The sequence below is a fragment of the Echeneis naucrates genome, chromosome 15 (genome assembly GCF_900963305.1).
Source record: "Echeneis naucrates chromosome 15, fEcheNa1.1, whole genome shotgun sequence".
NCBI lineage: Eukaryota > Metazoa > Chordata > Actinopteri > Carangiformes > Echeneidae > Echeneis > Echeneis naucrates.
Window position 1 is genome coordinate 5,372,480 of NC_042525.1, and position 20,507 is coordinate 5,392,986.

General features: G+C 41.9%; 1 protein-coding gene across 1 annotated transcript in view; it reads left to right on the forward strand.

The window, feature by feature from the left end:
- cdh23 (cadherin-related 23) overlaps window positions 1-20,507 on the forward strand; it is a 129,906-nt gene that overhangs the window by 41,201 nt on the left and 68,198 nt on the right. The window contains exons 6-8 of the mRNA XM_029520420.1: window positions 8,477-8,671; window positions 8,766-8,894; window positions 11,936-12,014. Of these exons, the coding sequence (XP_029376280.1) occupies window positions 8,477-8,671; window positions 8,766-8,894; window positions 11,936-12,014 (403 nt within the window). The remainder of the gene's footprint in view (window positions 1-8,476; window positions 8,672-8,765; window positions 8,895-11,935; window positions 12,015-20,507) is intronic.

The window sequence follows — 20,507 nt, forward strand, 5'->3', positions numbered from 1 at the left end:
TGTGTTGTTTTAGTATGTTGAGAATGTAGGTGTACAATGTTGACTTATACCTGACAGACAGAGCTGTATGAAGTCTTCTCTCATGGTGGTAATACCCATAGACATGGCATGCTGTAATTCAAATTTCACCGAGGGACAGGTAATTTATATCCCCTGCAACTATTGTAGTTCCACTTGCTGCTCCAAAAGCTTTGAAAGAGCCTGCCCGAAGATGTTGGGTCAGTGGAGTGAACATTTCCAATTTGTCAGTTTCACCCTTTTATTAACGTGTGAAGCACTTGAAACATCTCCTGTAAAGAGTTATTCAAAAATACAGTATGGAGTGAGGTTCATTTGTGTTCAGTCAGGAATGCTTGGGAGTAGATTTTCAGTTTAGATCATGTTAAATTTAAATTACTGTATTGCTGCAGTATGTTGAAATTCGTCAGACAACTTTATAGCGGTAATGATCGAGTTTCTTTAAGATTACTGCACAGAGTTTGCTGTTGATTGGTTATTAAACACTCGCAACACTTTGACTTTCAAACAACTAAAAGTTTTTAGTTTGTTTTTTTTTTTTTTAGGTTAATATCTTCCTCTCCCACTTATTTATTTTTGCTTAACTTTCTCTTGATCTGTCAGTGGCAGAGTGACGAGGTGGCACATGTGGGAGGCAGGGATGGGGGCTCTAAGAGAGAGGACGTGAAAGGGTGAGCTGAGCTCTTACAATCACACGCCTGCTGTGTCGGGAGCGCAGAGCAGAAAGTCTGGGAGGAACCGAGACCTTTGCGAGCGGTGTAGGTGTAATCATGGCTCTATTGTAGTCGGACAGCTGGGCCTCTGGAGCTGGAAGCAGCAGGAAGCCCAAGCCTCAATACTGCGCCTGCAAATCACCATGTCTTTAACATTTCTGACAAAATAAGAGCAGAGCATTGTTCTCAAAAGTCAGTCAGTTTGCCATGGTCTTTACCGGGTAGACATGACTTTTCTGAATGAATCCGCAGGTGACAGCCCAGAATGTTCCAGACTTTTTCCATGCAGGTAACAGGGCCAAAGGATAGAGCTTCAGTTAGTGCCAGTAAACTCATCAACCAGCTGTCCCACTAACTAATACACATCAGGTGAACTTCTTCACTTGATCGTCAAGCTTTCCTGCTGCAATGAAGCTTTAGTGCTGCTCCTCATCGGTGACGCATTTTGGTTAAAAGCTGCCAAATGAGTAAATGTGTATGTAAATGTATTTGTAGGTGGAATTTGAAGCCGCCTACACTGCTCTGCTACCTGTTATGCCACCTAAACATGTTAACATGTTTCATCTGCAATTTTCAGCATACGCTTTCACAGGCCCGATCGCTATGATATGGCAACATTTAGGAGGGAGGCATCTTTTGTTTTGTCACTGAGCTGTTGACTATTTGGCTGGAAAATATCTGGATGAATACGCTACAATTTTTTTTATGCACAGAATTAATGCTGTCTCCTTGTTAGAAATATCATAGATAAGCAAGTCCTCAGCAAATGAAGCACTTAAGTATGGAAATGTCAGTCATATTCACTGAGCAGATAAATGGAAGAATGCCAACCAAGTGCAACAGAGACCAATATACATTTCCTTAGAAGAAGGGAAAGTGCAGAGAACAAGTATTTCTGTAGTCTGCCTTTAAATGAGAAACAGAGACGTGCTATTAGTGCAAGATGTTTGTCATGCGCTTCTTTGATCGCTCTCACTCTGGCTGATAATGACTATTCTTTTTAAATAAACTGTTATGCAGAATGCAAAGAATGACTATTTTCATATCTCGCTGTCATCTCTCACTGCGCTTTCAGTAGCACAGTATTTCTCCATTTGAAGAGTTGTGTTTGGGTGATTTGCATAATTTTTGGAATAAATCATACATTAATTTTGGGCTTTGAGCTTGTGCACGTGAAGAGGATAATTTGCCTTTGCACTGCATACACTGCTGAATTTGGCTGCAGTTCTATCATAACTGAAGTGAGACACATACGAATTAAACTAAGTCACAATTGGACAGAGTATCATCACACTCTGGAAACTATACTCTCTCTCAAGGACTCCCTGAAGAGGGAGAGCTGATGTTTAACTGCAGGAATCCATTATGGTTAGAGCTGCAGCTCTCAGTAGATTCAAGCCCCTGCCATCCCTCAAAGTCCCGCAGGGATGCTGGGCCATGTAGTCTTGAAATCTGGTCAGCATTGAGGCTCCAAGGCCACAGAAGTCTCCCTGTCATGTTGAACCTGAAAGTTGGCCCATAGGAGACTTGAACTCCATCGCTGCCTTCAACCCAAGCAATAAAGACAGCTGTGTAAACCCCACTTCATTATACAGCATAGGCCCAGTTAAAAGAGAGCAGGGAGTCCCCTCTTTATTAGAGATGTCTTATGGCTGTTAGTGGCAGACTTTCACGTTCATATGCTCATAATTGTGTTTTGCCTTCCTTCTCCCTTCACTGGTCGTCTTTCTTTTAATTTGTTTTCTTCGTCAACTTGAAACTTGTATTCTGTCATTTTTTCTGAAATTTCTGACGCTTTTATCCCCCGAGCTATAGAGGGTCTGAAAGATAATCTGACTCCATCACACTTTTTTTTGGTAGTATGACATACACTTAATCCAACTACAGACATTATCCCAACATTAAATTGGGCAGGCAAAAGAAAAATGTACCTTTTACAGATACACTGTGTTCAGACCCTTTTTCCAGAACTCAGCACTTCAGTGTTCCTGGCGATTCCTTCATTGTCCCTCTATCAAAGGACTGAGTGCACAAGTAGTCTTTAATTGTCTTCAACTTTGCTCCAGCATTGTCTGTCCCTCTGGTGGTCTCTGCTATATCAGCGGCGTGTCTGGCATCTGGGTTTTTGGTCGGCTGCTTGCCCAAACAATCAAGAATCATGGTGGTCTCCTCTCTACAATGATGCCCGCTGTGTTCCTAAGAACTTCTATTAACTGGGTGCCTGTGAATCCAACACCAAGACCTCAGACGTGGTGTTTCTCAAATAGACCGGCATTTTCCTGCAGTGACCTTAGAGAATGAGTGCACTGCTATAAAGCGTAATTTTGCATCCATCTGTGCAGAACAGGTCAACTCGTTACATTTTTGTACGTTTTTTTTTTTTTTTTTATTTCTGTGTTCTAATTTGTACAGTAACCACCTAAATGATCCTGCAGACAGTGAAACATGCCAGGCAGAGGAAAGGGTGACATTTCCTGTACTGAACTGTTTCCTCACACTCTGATACTGACTCACTGTAAACAGTTTATTCTGTCTGTTGGAAGATCAATTACATCTTCTCTTTCACTAATAAATCCTTCAGGACTGCTTGTCACTGACCAAGGAAAAGGTTATTCAGTGGCAGTAGTAATACAAAAATCCTAATTTGTCTGCATCATGTTTATGCTGCAGTATGAACATGAAGCAGATAGCTATTTATTTATCTTTGAGAAAATATTTTCCATGTAAAACAGACAAACTCCGATTGATTTTTAGCATTTAGAATTATTTAAGAAATAATTAAGAAGAATATGAAAAACAGCATCTTTAATTCTACCTTCACTGTACTTGTGCCTCTATGAGATTTCTATTTAGTTTTTATTTATTTGAGATGTCCAAAGTGAGTTCAAATTGGAGAAGATATTATCTGCCCCAGGCTAAGAAAACTTTCAGTGCATCATGATGAGGAGAGTCCTGTCTTCGCGATTTAAATCAGTTACAACAGTGTGTGTAGTCCTTTACATTTTTGCCTCTCTGCAATCATGCTATAGTGTTTTTCCTCTCCTCTCGCTCCATAAGCAGTCGCTCCCAGAGGAAAAAGATGGTGATTCCTACAGCGCACTTCAGATAAGACACGGCAGGAAACTCTCTTCATTCCTCTCAAACTGCCTTGTTACTTAACCTTCCTTTTCCCAACGAAAACACTCTATTTGTTCTAAAGCTCCATAGCAATGTTAAGGTGTTTATGCAGGAATATAAGTCACGGCTAAGGTGACGCACTCATTGCTTCTCAGCTAGCATTCAGTGGTACCCAGCCACTTGTTAATCAGCCTTTACTGGACATTGTTTATTGTATTACCCATTTATGGAGCAGTGATTGGGCAAGCTAATAGGCTATTAAAGTAGACGGGGTTCACTGCCTAGCATTTTGCGCCTGGCGACCCACACTGACTTATAGTTACCATTGCATGAATCCAATCAATTTCCAGATGGTGACGCCACCGAGACCCACACAAGTAAAGAAGGCCAAGCAGCAGATACTACCACGATGCCTGAGCGGCTGTAGTGTTGTGTTTAGAGTTGGACTACTGGAGTGCAGAGAAATTTGTCGTAATACTCGGATGTTCCAACGCAACTGGTTTAAATGGGTTCCTTTATCGTTTTTTTCTTTGTATGAAAGTTTAAAAACCCATTTATGCAAACGGGACAGTGTGACCTTCAGAGTCATCCTGGGGAGGATAAAAGGAAAATGCGAAGATAAGAATGCATGAGGTGGATTGTCATCAGTCTAACAGCAGCTCTAAGATGATCTTCAGCTGCACACAGTCACTCTTATGGACTCCTAACCATCGAAACATGCAGCCGTGAGCTGGTCATCTGTACTTCTCAGCCAAGCTTTGTCCCTTTGTGTATTGAACCGCTTGTAACTTTGTGGCACTGTCAATTTTCAGAGATCAAAACTAGTGTTTGTGTGTGCGCTTGTGTACTGGAATAAGAGCGTATGATGTTATTTACCGAACCTTGTGGCACATGACACCAGGCGTTGTTAATGAGTCATTGTTACACGGGCTTCTGTGCAGAGAGAGATAGATTTCAGCAGGCTTTAGGGGAGAAAAGGGTACAGCGTATCTCACACTCTCTCCCCACACAGCCTGATTTCATACACATTTCCTCACACGCATGCACACACACACAGTCTCTCACACACTCCCAATGCTCAACTATTGAGTGCCTCCTTGACATCAAAGCAAAGTTGACAAAGCAAACACCCATGCCCCCCCCCCCCCCCCCCCCCCCCCACACACACACACACATTCAGGTACTCGAGCAAAAGCAAGAATATTTAATTAATTTACCTTCTCAGTTTGAGTTTGTGCATTTTTTATCCATTTCACTGTGCCTGTGCTTCAGTGTCACGCTGCAGGCAGTGGGGTACCTTTACAGGTGTTTCTAGCTTTCGTCTAAGTAGACAACTTGACAAGCATAATAAATATATCAGAGAAGTGCACCTTAGATGTTTATTCAAATACAGTTATTGTTGTGGAGGAGTGGATTAGTAACTCAGTGCTTTCATTCAGCACTCAGATCACTCAGATCTGCTCCAGCCACACTTCTAAGTGCTGCAGTGGAACTTCTCATTGACCAGAGTTAGTTGATTATAATAAATGAACAATATATCAAAAAGCTTGTTAAGTTTTTTTTTTTTTCCCCCTTCTCTTTAGGAATGAGAAGCTTCCTGCTCACTTATATTCTTCAATCTGCTTCAGTCGGTAATTTGAAATTTAACCAGTAAAATCTAAATGAACTGTTGCAATTACTTAAAACTTACTTAAAATGTTCTTCTAAATGAAAACTGAATTTAAAATAAAATAACTGTTGATGCCTTTGTCTCAGAAATCATCATGTCTGCCAATTTGCATGACAACACAGTGCAGGTCGCAACTCAAGGTCGAGAAAGTGAGACCTGCGATTTCTGCTGCTCCTCTGTGTCATCTGTTGCTCTCTTCACCTGCCCCTGTTGTTGCACTACATGGCTCTCGTTCCACTCTGTGTCCCTCTGTCCCCATGTGGCAGTCGGGCCTAATCTGGTTCGACAAGCCACTTCCCAGCAGTGCTCATGCATGCGTGCATTGGAAGCAGGAAGGAGGCTGTGATGGCCGTCTGTGGCGGCTGTAATGTACATTACATTACTGTGCTCTTTTGTAGTTGTATTGCCTGCAGATTAACACATCTCGCACACACATTACTAAAATATCACAAATACACCCAGACATTTCCTCAGACTAACACTCTATTTACATCCTGTGTTAAAATGCAATCTCTATCCAGATCTGTCATCAAGATAATAAGTGATCTGATCTTACCTTCGCCTTCACACCTGCTGTTTTTAATGTGTTCTTGTTATCCTCATTGAGATCAGATCCCTGTCCTTTGGAGCAAAACCTGTACGTGAGTAATTTCAAAAATGGGCAAGTCGTTCTAGACTTTCCACTAGTGTTAATATTATCTTTGGCTTTATGATGATCCACCCCTAGGTGTTTTATTTTTCACTGGCATTGCAGCCACATGTTGCTCTTCCACTGCTTTTGAAATTTCTACTTCTTATTTCAGAGCCATTCAGTTTCACAGCGCTGTCATCTGATAGCTTCAGGAACGCTCATGATCTGTTGATGCTTGTCAGTGTGGCCATTCTGCATTTCTTCACACTTTCATTGATTTGGCTCCTTTTTAACATTAGCTGGGGTTGACTGCAGCAGTCCCCTTGAGCCTGATGGATAAGTAGTTGAAATTGAATGAATGGCTCCTTCCTGTTATGAAGAGGTCTCAGAGCGGTCAGAGATCAGGTCAAAGGTCAGAGAAATTATGGCACTACACAACTGGGGATGTGAACAGTTGGTATGTATTACATTTACATCTGCCTCAGGTCTGAATATGATGTATGTCAGACTACTTCCAGATCCAGTCCCCTTCCGAGCCCAGTGTGTACATCTAGTTTTTCCTTATATGACTACGGGATCCAGATACAGTTTACACTTTAATGTTGGGTGTAAAAGTCATCTTGGTCTCATCCCACATGTTCTTCCAGTCAAACAAACCTAAACATACTCTGACCCAAGTACATGCACAAAGAAACATTTTTTGAAACTCTGACACAACTAAACAGGACAATAGCGCAACTAGTGTGTGCGCACAAACACTCTCATGCAAATACACTTCCACGCTCCCTTGACACCAGTGCAGACAGACTGTGGGGTCAACTGCTTGCTTACTGTGTCACTCTAGCTTTGGCTCAGAGCCTAGCTTAGTTCAACATCTTGACCTTCCCATGTGGTCAGACTCTACCCTGCAGTAAATAAGACCACACACTAGACTGTGTGTGTGTTTGTGTGAGTGAGAGAGACAGAGAGAGAATGGGTGCCTTGTGCAGGTGTTTCTTTCAGGTGATATTCGCATGCCTGCCTACAACATTTTCACCTTCTTTCTCTAAGCATTCTTATATCTTATTAAGTGTGTGTGTGTGTGTGTGTGTGTGTGTGTGTGTGAGACTGTTTTGAGATAAAAGTCCAGTTCATGAGGAAGTTCCTTAAACATAAAGACATGCATCACCTGGTAACTCTTTATATGGACTTTGCTCTTGCAGGCTTTCAGTGCTGACTATGGCCACGACATCGTTCAGCTCTGATACGGCATTGCAGCACCTTTCAGCTCAGTAGATTTTCCTGCTAGCTTTTAGATACCTAAGGCATGTTTATATTTATAGGCAACAAGGTGCAACAAATATTTTCTGACAGTAGGACATCTTCCATGTCATTGGCGTTGGTGCACTACTGTTTGTGAAATCTGTTTTATCACAGGAACTTGCAAAGTAAACTGCAGCACAGTAGATTTCATACTGCCTTACTGAGAGGCCATGAATTTTTCCTGTGCGTCCAAATTAAATTTTGCTGCCAGCAGGGTATTGCCACTCATCATAAACGATTTATAAAGTAAAAATTTAAACTTGAAAATAAAAATGTAGCTATCATCTTCCCAACCCCTGTGTAATCTCAGGTAAGTCCACTACACAGTGAGACAGACATTTTTTTTCTCCTTTCAAGCTGTAGAGCAGGAAAGTTTGTATTTTTTATTTTTTCATAAATATGGATATGTAAAAAGAAGCATATCCATATTTCCAAAAATCATGCTGTACAGTCCAAGGGTTTTATAGATAAGTGATTTCAGCATTTAATTCATTATGCAATGTTGCTGCTGAGTTTTTTGTTTTTTTTTGTTTTTTTTTCCCCCTTCTATTTTCAATTTCAGGCTGAGATGAGTTTCAATATGTTAATGCTTTTTTTTTTTTATAACTACCCTTTACTCTTTTTGAATTTGTCATCCAGTATGGTACCTAGGAAGAGCGTAGCATATGTGCTCTACCATTGGTCACTGCTGAGTGAAGCCTTTGGCCAATGAATAGTCAGGAGTGATTAAATTAGTCATCTCATTCATGGCTAATATTTATCCAGAGCAACTAAAAATATACTCAGTCATGAGAACACTCTGTTCCAAAAAGGATTTCCTCTTAAGGTGTAAACCACATAAAGTTCAGGTTCACTCTCCTCTTTAATATACAGTATCAATATTCATCCAGGACATTTCTGACTGCAAATCAGGAAAAGCGTCTCCCATAGTCTAAATGATGTTATTCACTGTATTATGACTGCCTTCCCATTGGCCTGTTCCTAATGCCAACACTGTGTGTGTGTTGGATTGAATGTGTCTTTCAGAACACTCCAGTGGGCAGATCAGTGTTCATGGTGAATGCCACAGATCCAGACCAGGGCACTGGAGGCAGCGTTCTCTTCTCCTTCCAGCCGACGTCTCCTTTCTTTGCGATCGACGGCGCCCGGGGCACGGTCACCGTCATTCGACCTCTGGACTACGAAACCACCTCAGCCTATCAGCTCACTGTCAATGCCACGGTCAGCACGCACCAAGCACCAAATATTCTGTCTACGCTGACACAGGTTGGACTGGGTCCATCATATTCCAGGGTTTTGTCTGTGTTTCTATCAGGATCAAGACAAAGTGAGACCTCTGTCTCGGCTTGCAAACTTGGCCATCACAATCACTGATGTCCAGGACATGGATCCCATTTTTACCAATCTGCCCTACAGTACCAACATAGAAGAGGACGTTCCCCTGGTCAGTAATACTTTCCCACACTGCTGTAGCTTGTGTCCTCTTCATGCAGCTTTTATGTGAATCCCTGTAATCTGTCCGTTTCTTTCGAACCCATCCTTCTCTCCTGCCAGCGTTCCCGTTATCTTTCACCTCATTGCTCATCTCCAGCTCCTCCTGTCCTGTCTTCATCCCCTTCTTTTATAATTCAGGAGATGTTTGGCACGGGCGCAAGAGAAATATGGTAAAAAAAAGTAAGCCTGAGTTATTATGAGGGCAAGATCTCTCACCCCCCCTCAACCACCACCACCACTGAACTCACACACCCCCAACTTCGCCCTGGGCCCCCTCCATACAAAACAGAAGGTGTTTGAGACTATAATTACTGGGGGAGATTTACACCTCTGCTTCAGGGATGTAAGGCCTCTAGCAAAGGTCATCGAGGCTACAGGATTTATCTCACTGTGCTCACTGCTGCATGTGTGGAGTATTCAGTCCAAGTATCGTATGAAGTACTGAACAGACCTCACCTTTGTCTTTTCAGGAGGCGGTTTAAAGTGCGTGTCTGTTGCACAGCCTATTTGTTTCCCTGTACACAACGATTTTCCCCTTAAACACAGTTCTGTAAGTTCCCAGGTGGCTGATGGGGACTCTGCCCATGAAAGTTGCCCTAACATACATAATTTTCCCTCCAAGACGAGGAATTGCACACAGGAGCACACTGGTGCCGTTCCTTTTTTCTGCTCTTTCTTTATCAGTTTTCATTTTACCTCACTGTGAGTCTCACCTCCTAGAACTCAACCACCACCTTCTCACACACACACACACACACACACACACACACACACACACACACCCTTTGTCCCTGGCACTGCATGCGCTGTAGTAGAAATGTCAAGTGCTACATTTGCATGCATATTAACGGGGCGTGACGGAGTCAACGCCCGGTGTCTCCCCAACTCTGATTCATCAGCTGTCACCAGGAAGGTCACAGCAGGGGGAAAAGGGAGATAGGGGAGAGGGGGGCATGATGGGGGAGAAAGAGAGAGCATGAGAAAGAAGAAATGGCGGAGGAAAGAGGGAAAAAAAGCAATGTCTGAAGTTGGCTGAAGCACCGTGAGGAGAGAGTTAAAACGAGCACCATTATGCTGGATCACCGAGTTGATATTGGTGAGTGGATTCCAGATTTCTCACAGTGGCTGGGCAGCGGTAACTCTCGGTAATACTGCCTTAGAAGTAACAGGATTATACACTGCCCCCTACGGTTAGAGGCACCAGCTTCACCACTCGAAGACGAGGTCACGTCAGGCATGTAACCAAAATCTCTTACTAAGCCCCTTTGACCCTACAACAGATACACACAGGCTAACTACTTTGCTTAAAGTGAAATACAGAAATAGGCCAGCAGTACAAACACACACACACACACACACACACACACACACTTCCAATGCCCTCATGTTGTATTCTAACAGGCATGTGTCATTTCCATTAGCCAGTGTTTGGCGGTGATAAGGCGAGGGCGTACAGTGACAGAACGAGTGTCAACTGTTCTCAAGGCCCATGACATTTACACGTAAAAGGATATCAAACCTGAATCCCTGTCATAGGTCATTTCTCAAAGGTGTGAGTGCACACACACAAAACCTGTCTATTTCTTCCGCTGTCTCTCTCAGTTACTGTTTGTTTCTCTCTGTTTGTCTTTCTCTTTTTCTCCAGCCAATCAACCCGCCATCCATAGAAAACTTTGACAAAGGAGAAAAAAATAAAACAACAAAAAAAAAAAAACATTTTTGAGCTGTTATAGCTGTGAATCCATGCTGCTTGGACTGACGTTTAAGCCTCTTCTAGGACAAACACAATTTGGCTGTCAAATCAATGAAGGGAAAGAGAAAGAACTCGAATGGGTTGGCGGGTAATGCAGTGTATTGCTAGAAATGAAAGGATGAAGAGGGGTGAGGCGGGTTTGGGAGGTTTGTGTGTGTGAGAGAGAGAGGATGGGGATTGTATTTTCGACGCTTGATTGAACATATTCTACTTGTGTGGACAGCTTGAGAATATTGCTCGTATTACTTCGGCATCGCTTCTTCTCCTCATTCGCTTTCTCTCTCAGTCTGTCCCTAAATCTTTTGCATGTGCGTGTTTCCCTCTCAGCCAGTGATTGGTGTGAATCAGTCTCGCTAAAAGGCTTGTAATTGATTCTGCTGTAATTGGTCAATGACAGGAGACGCTTTGGCAGAAATGGAGCATAAACACGCCTCAGACACAATTTGCAGGATCAATGGGAGGCGCCTTGCCTGGGTGTGAGCGAGAGCGCTAAAGGGGGTGAGGGATAGGAAGTAGGGAGGGTCTCTTCATCTCTCTCTGCAGCACAGGGGTTTTTAAGTATCACCAGCGTGTCTGATTGAGGCACTAAGGCTGAGAAAGCTCAGCGGATCAAAGACTTTTCAAATAGCTTTCTCTCTTTCTTTTTTTTTTTTTTTTTAGATTTTTTTTCCTTTTTCTCCATAACTGTCACACTGTGATTTTGTGGAGTTGTAGACCCATTGGCACAGCTGGAGAGTTTTGAAACAATGAAAGGAGAAATAAACCCCAATGAAATTACAGAAGATTTTTTTGTGTGTGTGTGTGTTGTTTTTGGTTTGTTTTTGTTTTTTTTTTTAACTGTCTTTCTCTCCAATGTAGAAAAACAGCAAGTATTCAAAGTACAGTGCTCTAATGCTTAAAAATTGATGAGTTTTTTTCCGTAGAAGTGCTGTGGTCTTCACTGGATAATGGCTATGTGAATGGGAAATTATGCATATCCAAGTTAATTTGGCAGTCAAAGATTTCATTAATTAATTCCCAAAATGCATTTTAACTTTTTTTCTTTTTTAGCTTATGAAAGCTACTAATATAATACTGTGCAAATTGCAAAACCAAAAACCATAAAGTAAGAATCTAATTATTTCTTTTCCAGATCTGTTTGCTTTGATATGAAGTTTCTTGGCATAGGTAACAAGCGATGCATTTATGAAGACTACATGCAGCTTTTATAAAGCATGTGTTTGTCTGTGTCTTTGCAGGGATATGAAGTGCGGAAGATAACAGCCATTGACCAGGATCTTGGCCGACCGAGAGGCATTGGCTACACCATCATCTCAGGTCTGAGTCACATAATCAATCTGACATCCACAGCACAGAGAGGGGAATCGATCACTTCTTATCATAATCCCACAGCAATAATAGACAAGTCTCATCAGGAACAACAGTCAATACCAGCAGAGAGAGGCGCCTCAGAATTGGAGAATAGGCTCGCCTGTAAGCAGTTATTAAGCGCTGTTTGGTGCACTTATGTTGAAGTCAGCCTTCATTTAGTGTTATCATTCATAAATTGGCTCGTGCTGTGCAAAAGAAGATTATAATTTGTCAGAATGACATATTTTCCCCTCGGCAGAAAAGGCTGATCTCATGATTTTCTCATGTTGCCCACTTGCTCTGGCCTGGCTGTTTTATTCCATATGTTGCATGGTAATGATCGCCATATTGGGTCTTATCCTAAAAATCCATAATGTGTGTTTCAAGAAGAGCAGAGGAAGCCACAGTTTGCATGGTGCTGATAAGGCTGTGGCAGTGATCCTGCTTTAATTCTCCTGAACTGAGTTTTCTTACTTCTGCCAGAGATGTGATGTTTACGCCTGCCAGTTACTTTGTCTGCCTGTCTGCCAGGTGGATATCTCAGAAAACTCATGACAAACAAAATTTCCATTAATCTTGGTGGACAGATGAGCAGTTCTAAGTTGAGCTAGTTGTTGATCCAGATCAAGGATTGTGGCTCTTACAGTATTTAGCTTTGTTGTCTCATCAGTATAATAGTGTGGAAAATACAGAAATAACTCTGAGTCCCTCTGCTGATGAGAAAATCTATTTAACATAAACTTTTAATGACAGAAAAACTAAGTGTCACTGGTGGTATTGTTTTTGTGCATATTAATATGCCTAGATTCTACTTTCTTTACACAACTACAATGTTAGAGCCTCGTCTTTGACTAATGTCGCTTGTTCAAAGTTTAAGTGTGTTTGCCCAGCAACACTTGTGTTATGACAGATTTCCTCATTAACTTCCTTCCTTTCAACTCGTCCAGGTCTGTGGATTTGAACCGAGAACCATCTTTTACACTTCACTGCACTGACTGTGGTTGCTGCCGCAAAGATCAACCTAATTTGCAAATCTGTGAAACAAAAATTTGTGCTAAACTCGCTTTAACAGCTGAATGTGGCCACAGAGACAGACAGACTGAAGGGATACACTGAGTTTATGCTACGATTTTACCTGGATTCTGTCAATGGTCAGATTCATGCAGCTGTCATGTTTACATTGGAATCAGCTCATTTCAGTTACTGACTTATACTTAATTAAATGAAAGTAACAGTAACTTCTGCTGCACTGTCCACAGAATGTAGCACCATTTGTGCAATAATTGTGCACAGAAGGGTCAATCCCTGGAATAGGTGAAGAGCAAGTAATTCCAATCTCTTTCCAATATTTTGTAGTGATAACATTTTACCTTCATGTCAACGACTCATCCCACTAAGATTCACCTGTTAATTAAATAACTCCATTGATAAGAACATCTTGAATCGTAATTGAATCGCCTGCAGGACATTTTTTTGTGCAGTAAGTCCCTCAGATTTGTCTTGATCATAGCTAAGACCGTTGTTGGACACTCATCTTGTCTTAGTATATAGATCTTATTTTATCCAGCTGTCTTTTGTTCGTTGTTGTCTACAAGAACAAATGATCGTAAGGCTTCTCCCTTGTGTGGAGTTTTCACACCTCTCTAAACTCCGCATTTCTATTGAGATAAAACACACAAACACTTTTGACTCTGCGGCCCATGCATTGCTGTAATACTACTTTAATACCCCCATAGGGTGTTTATTTTCACCACAATCAACGTTTCGATCCTGAAGGACGAGAAATCCCTCCAAGATCCTTCAGGACTGAAGCATTGATCTATGTGGTGAAAATAAACACCCGCTGGGAGGATTACAACCGTGTGTTGACTGTATCCTTTAAACTCTGCATGCCCCCCTGTCGAGCCCTGAATGGCCGGGATGGAAGGACATCGGTGCCTCCAGTTTTGCCAGCTGGCTGATAAGGGCTGGCACTGCTTGATAAGGCCGGTGGACCATGGGAATTTTGTGTGATAAAGCTATTCATTGTTCTGCCATCTGCTGAGTCACCGCCTGACCTCAGCTCTGAACTAAGGAATTTGACCCTGTGTGTGTGTGTACATGCATGTGAGCATGTGTGCAGTCATGTATTATTTGTGAGTGTGTACATGCTCTAATGCACATGTGTACTTGATTGCTGTACACTCAGGACGCAGGCTGGCCCATTTCTTCATGGAGCCCCCCCCATAAACACTGCTCCCATTCAGTGCACACACCTACTCAGTCTTACTTACCGTCTGCTGCCACATGCTGCATTGTTGTGTGCGTTGTTTGTTGCAAAGTTGAAGGGCTGAGTTAAGCTCTAGAGGAGAAGAGCATTAAAAAGACATTAATTAGGTGGTGCGATGTATTCCCAGTCGTTGCAAAATCAAGAGTTATAGCACCGCACTAAGCCCTTACGGAGACGGAGCCTGTAGGCTTGATAAAATCATTATGAGTTTGATAGATAATGGAAGTTGAAGGATGATGCGGTGCCAGGAGACAAAGGAAGGAGGGTAAGGTTGTGAGATGATGCATTTTGTGTGTGTTTGTACATGTGCGGGTGTGTTGTTTACTTTTTTCCTAATTTCATTTTGCCTTTTTCTGTGCATGTGTGCATGCTAGTACACACGTCTGTGTCTATCCGAGCTCATGTGTTCTGCTGCAGTCAGATTAGTGCGAGTGCATTCTTGTTGGCAGGCTTGAAGTGTGACTCTGCACAATGCCTTTCTTACCTCTGTGCTCCTCGCCCCGAGTGTCCTCAGAGAGCACAGCTCACTCCTGCGGGACTCGTCTCATTAGTTAGTTAGTAATTAAGATAAACGAGGTTTTAATTGCAGCTGTGATTTATGCTAATGATTGTGGGATTCAGGATGAGGATTTCCTCTCCCTCCTCCAATGAGAGGGCAGATCTGGGATTTGATGTTCACAGGCGATAACAGCAGAGCTGTTTGTTATGGCGGTGGAGATTCAGGGGGCGGTGTTGGCACTAAATTCCTGCTCTACAGGGTTTCATGCCTCCCTTATTGGACTGCTGACCCACTGGTCTCATTATAAGCTGTTAGAACTACTGATCAGAGCTATCTTTTGGCACAAAACTTATGTTTTCAGAACAAATACCATCTTAGATAATGAAATGAAGGAATAAAATACATGAGCTCAGGGGGTTTTACTTTAAATGACATAACCAAACATACATTTGATTACTAATCTCTGTAGATGCTGTTATAATTTCTCCATATATTTCCTTTTATTATGTGAAACAGTGAGATGATCTATCTACACTTACATTAGACCCCGCCTCATCTCTTTACAGCATAATTATCAAAGACTAAACCCTGAGCAGCATTAACTGTGTGTTGTGTATTTGCAAATATATTTAAGATGCAATATAAAAAAGAAAAAAAATATAATAACTTGATAAATCAATCAGTCATTCAGTCAGCCTTTATTTATATAAAGTTGGTTGTTTCAAATGTGCTTCACAGAGTAAAAGATAAAACAAACAAAACATAGATCATCAAGTAGTGGTAAAATATGCTAAACAAAGATATCCTCAGGGGGCAATAAAAAAGCAATAATAAAATCAAAATAAGATTCTACCTTAAAATGAATAGCAGGATCAGATTGGGATAAAAATAGTTCGTCATGAGATGAAAGCTATGAAAATATGGGTCTTCATCAGTGATTTAAAGTGTACACAGTAAGGGTCGGTTTTATATCTCTTTCATATCCACTGATAAAATAGTTATAGATAATATAATTAGTAATTGTTGCTTGTCTTTAATCCAGCAGTAATCATATTAGTTTGTCTCAGATTGCTGTGAGGCATCCTGGACTGAAATGGAATCACTGGTCTGGGAGGATTTTTATTATTTTTATTAGCACATGTGAGATGACGACCAAATCCACTTCCCCTTGATCTGAATCTCCTCTCTAAAAATTCACATTTTCAGTGCAGCAAAACTGGAACCTTCCCCTGGTCACCATTACATTCATTGAGTCGGCCTAATTTGACCACTGGTACTTTTAAATCAAGTGATGCTTTTTACTGTTTCTCAAAATATGCATTGAAGCCCTGTTTGGAAAAAATAGACCTGTTCTAGGCCCTCACTGGAAATTGGCCCATTAAGGAATGCAGGAAGGAAAGCAGAAGAATTCACCAGGTGTTCAGGTATTTGTTTTGAGTAGCAACAATATGTTGAGGGACGTTGAATATCTGCCTGCTCAATACTGTTCCTCTTCTGCTATGAGTGCAGCGCTGTTGAGAATATTGGATGACCCTTTCTTCTAACAGTTGATCTCCATCATGACCCACGTTCTTAAAATTTTCACAACAGCCAAATAACATATACATCCTTTACAGGGTTATTGTTTTGTTTTTAGTTTTTTTTTTTTTTAAACGGCCTCTGTGATAACCTCGTATTCATCTTTACTGTGCATTGCACCTTAGCTTTTAGCCAGCAGCTCCCAAAACATGAGCCATTATCCACTCAACCCATCCCCAAGGACAATAAGACAGGAGCAAAGACCGCTTTGGTCCGTCTCACTGACGCTAATGACTTCAGGGACGGACATGCCAGGGCCCAGATGGACTCACTGTGGCAGTGTCCTCACAATACACACTTGCATACATACATGGGCAGATGAATTATACTTTGCACAGAGCTGGAGACACGCACAACGGAAAGAGGATATTAAAACAGCACAGAAAGACAAGAGATCACCTTTTATTTGTTCACCTTTACCTGCGTAAAAGGAGCTTGGCTATCTGCGATTCCTATTACACAGAGAGACGCCAACAAGTCCTGTCCAAGAGTATTGCTGTCCGTCAGGATAAGAGTTAAGCCCTCGTGTAAACACCAAGTAGCCTTTCTACTGTGCTGTGGTAATAGTGTGAGAACAAGCAGCAGAAAACCAGAGCTTCTCCCTGAATAAAAGGACATGCTCCAAGCCTTTCATGTCCGACTCTTGTTTATCTGTGTGCTTGTGTCTATCTCTTTTGGTCATACGCAAGCACAACTAATCCCGTCTTAAGCCCTTTTCCATCGCTATCCTTTTCTTCCCTTTTAGATGATTCTTCCTTTCTCATTGCAACATCTCAGTATTTGGCGACACTGCAGCAAACAATCAGCTGCATTGGATTTTAATTTGCAACAACTCAAGCAGGTTAATCGACTTAATTGATAAGAGGACAACTTCTTCCATTTATTTACTGAAGCAGGAGTTGTGAACTTTGTCCATAAACAGTCTGGACACAGACAGCATAGCCACAGGCATCCAATGACCGACTGGCCTTTGTCTGGGGTAGCATGTGAACACTGTCTGCCCCTGTAGGCATGAGTTAGACAGACAGTCTCTTCCAGTACAGGGGGTCAGAGAAGCAGATGGGGACAACCGGCTTCATCTTGAGGCTCCGTCTCAGCATGCAGGTCAGACAGGTACGGCCTCGCCATTTCCCACCTGGATAGGCCGATAAGTAGTAAAGGCGATTATTTCCCTCGTCTGCCTTTCCAGACGTATCTCCCTCATTCAGTGCTGCTACACCCTGATGCTTTGATTCCACGCTCCCACTATCCAACTTGTTTCGGCGGGCATGCTGTAATACGGACAAGGCTAATACCTGTTATTCTGTGGGGAACTCTTATTGTGACTGCCACGTCGCTGGGATTTCTCTGTGTTTTCAATTAGACGCTCTGAGGCTCACGGCGACTCGTCGCTGTGTAATCTCTCCGAGACGGCAGATAGTGTGTGGGACAGTGATCACAACACCATCCAAATGCTAGTTGAATCAAGGAGCTGTGTTCACAATCAAGTCCACACCTTACAGACTATGATATAGGCTTTAGTTGTACACACAGTTCAAATTTTTTTCATTTGATCTTCTTTATCCTTTTCATTTATTCAGTTTAATCCAAATGAATTATGATTTCCTCGGTCCAGCACTGGTAAAGAGAAGTTCTTCCATTATGTTTTTCGTACGGGATAAAGAGGATGCTGCTGGCTTTGAGAAATGTTATCGCTCGCTATCTACTTCTGAACGAGCACATATCCAGATGTCCAACCCAACTTCCTCTGCTGCTGTCTCCTGGCCAGCTGCTGTTGTGTGAAGAAACTGATTTTGGATCATCTAGCCAACTACATTGAGAAAAAAAAAAAAAAAAAAAAACACACTCATGAGAATAAATCCCAAGTATTGTTGTTTACTTTACAAGACTCCATATGTCTCTTGGATTAAAAAGTGTGAGAGACGGCTCAAATCCTGTGATCAATATATTTGATTACCTTCTATAAGAGCTAAAAATGTGGATTTTTCTAAGTCTGTTTTGAAAAGACATTTATAGCCTAAAAATGTAAACTTTAAAAATCTTAAATTCCCTGCGCATCATTGTATACAGCCCTGTTTAGTTGAAGGTAGCAGCGTGTCCTGTTTGGTCAGCTGTTCTTTTAATGACACTACGATTTGCTGGTGGGAAGTAGGTGTCTGATCACGTCCTACAGTAGTTATAGAAAAGACGACTCCTACAGGTTTAAATGTAGAGATCTGGCAGGCTTGAAGCATGGGGGGGGGCCTCCCACAACATCTTCAACACCAAACATAACCAGCTTGTGTGAGGAGGCATCACAGCCGAGGAGCATTAAGTAACGCATTATCCATCCTACAGGAAGTAAACGCGTCCAAACTTATAGCAACACTTTTTTTTTTTTTTTTTTAATCAAGCTTCAAGTTTTCCCACTCAAGTTCCAGTAGTATCAAAGTTTATATGAATTTATGTGACTGACCAAAATGAGATGAATTTAGTTCAGCTTTAACTCCAGGGCCTCTTTCACAGTGCTCCACTATTTCAGCAATCTTCAATGGAAAAGAATAAACCTGCTCTGCAAAATATAGCACTGATTCTTCCTGTGACACCTCTTGTTGGGATTTGAAGATGAAAAATCATTGTCAACAAGAACTCAGAAGGAGGGGCTGCTATTCAGTGAGTCAACAGAACCTCCTCAATGATGCTGAAAATCCATCTACCTGGGCAAAAAGGAAGTCGCTTTCATCTGTCAAGCATTGTCTTAGAATATCTGTCCTTGAACCTTTTTGGAAGAAAAACTTCTTTTTATGAAACTAGATTCATAAAGAGTATTCATGAAATGCAGCTTGTCTGCCAATGGCAAGACACCCACAGGGCCATTATCACTCTGCATTACATACACACACGCACAAAAAAGCCCAACATACAAATGCACTTGTGGGTGTCACACACTGAGGGGTGTGTATCAATGTGCAGATGAGCCTGTGCACAAACAAGTGTACGTGAGGAGGCTTTTCATTTAGATTTGGAAGTAAAAGTAGTTTTATGACAATAACTTGAACCTCATCATCAACACGATTTGCCTGTAGGCGTAATCCTTAAAAGTGACACTAATTTGTGTACATTTATCAAAGTACACAAAATCTTAGCCCCAAGACTCTCGGCACTGGCTGCATGCCATCTCACATTACTAGAACGTTCCAGCGCCCCCATGGTGTTGTCACAGACTGGAGAAGACAGTTGTCACTAGCTTAGCTTTGGCAACGACACTTGGAGAACTCTTTCCTCCTGTCCTTAAAAGCTCATTGCTTGGAGAAAGTCGTCGTCGTCTACCTGTTGCACGTTCAGTTGAACGCATCAGTTCAAACGCCTTATTTCATAATCACCACATACAAACACCGCTTTTGCAACTCAGCCTCTCCGTTTTCCCTCCCTGCCTCCGCGCTCGGTGCTCTGCTCTTTTCAACAGGACAAGAGAATTTCAATGAGGAAAGGAGCCTTCACTTCACTTCACTTCAATTTAAATGTGTGTCAATAGATTATATGAACGTTGTAGTCTCTCTGTGTGCTTTGGTGAGATTATAGTGAGATTATTCAAAGTGGCAAATGTTTTGGATTACTTGTATCATGTAGTTGTTGTAGCAGCTATGAAAGTATCGCACAAGCACTGAATTTGGACAAGAAGGAAAGAATAGCTGTTTGTGTGTGACTTTGTGTATGTGTGATTCCCTTTGGGAATTTATTTAGGGGTGGCTGTGTGTGTGTTTCTGTTTGGTTGTATGTTCACCTCACTCTACACAAAATCATGGCATGGTTTCTCATTTTCCAGTCCAGTACAGTCGGTAATGTGAGAGCATGGCTAATTCCCCCGGAGTCTCACATCTTACAGTGAGACTCTGCCAGTTAGCACCACAAGCACTTTAAAACACTCTTTCTCACACACACACACACACACACATAATCTTTCACTCAATCTACATAAGAATACAGGATCATAATACCTTCACACTGACTCACACATGAAGCCCATAAATATCATCAATAATAATAATAATAACATGAATAGTTGTCTTTGCTCTCAGTATGAGCGTGTGCTCGTATGTGTGTCTGGTTGCGCAGCTGTTTTGGCCCCCCTGGG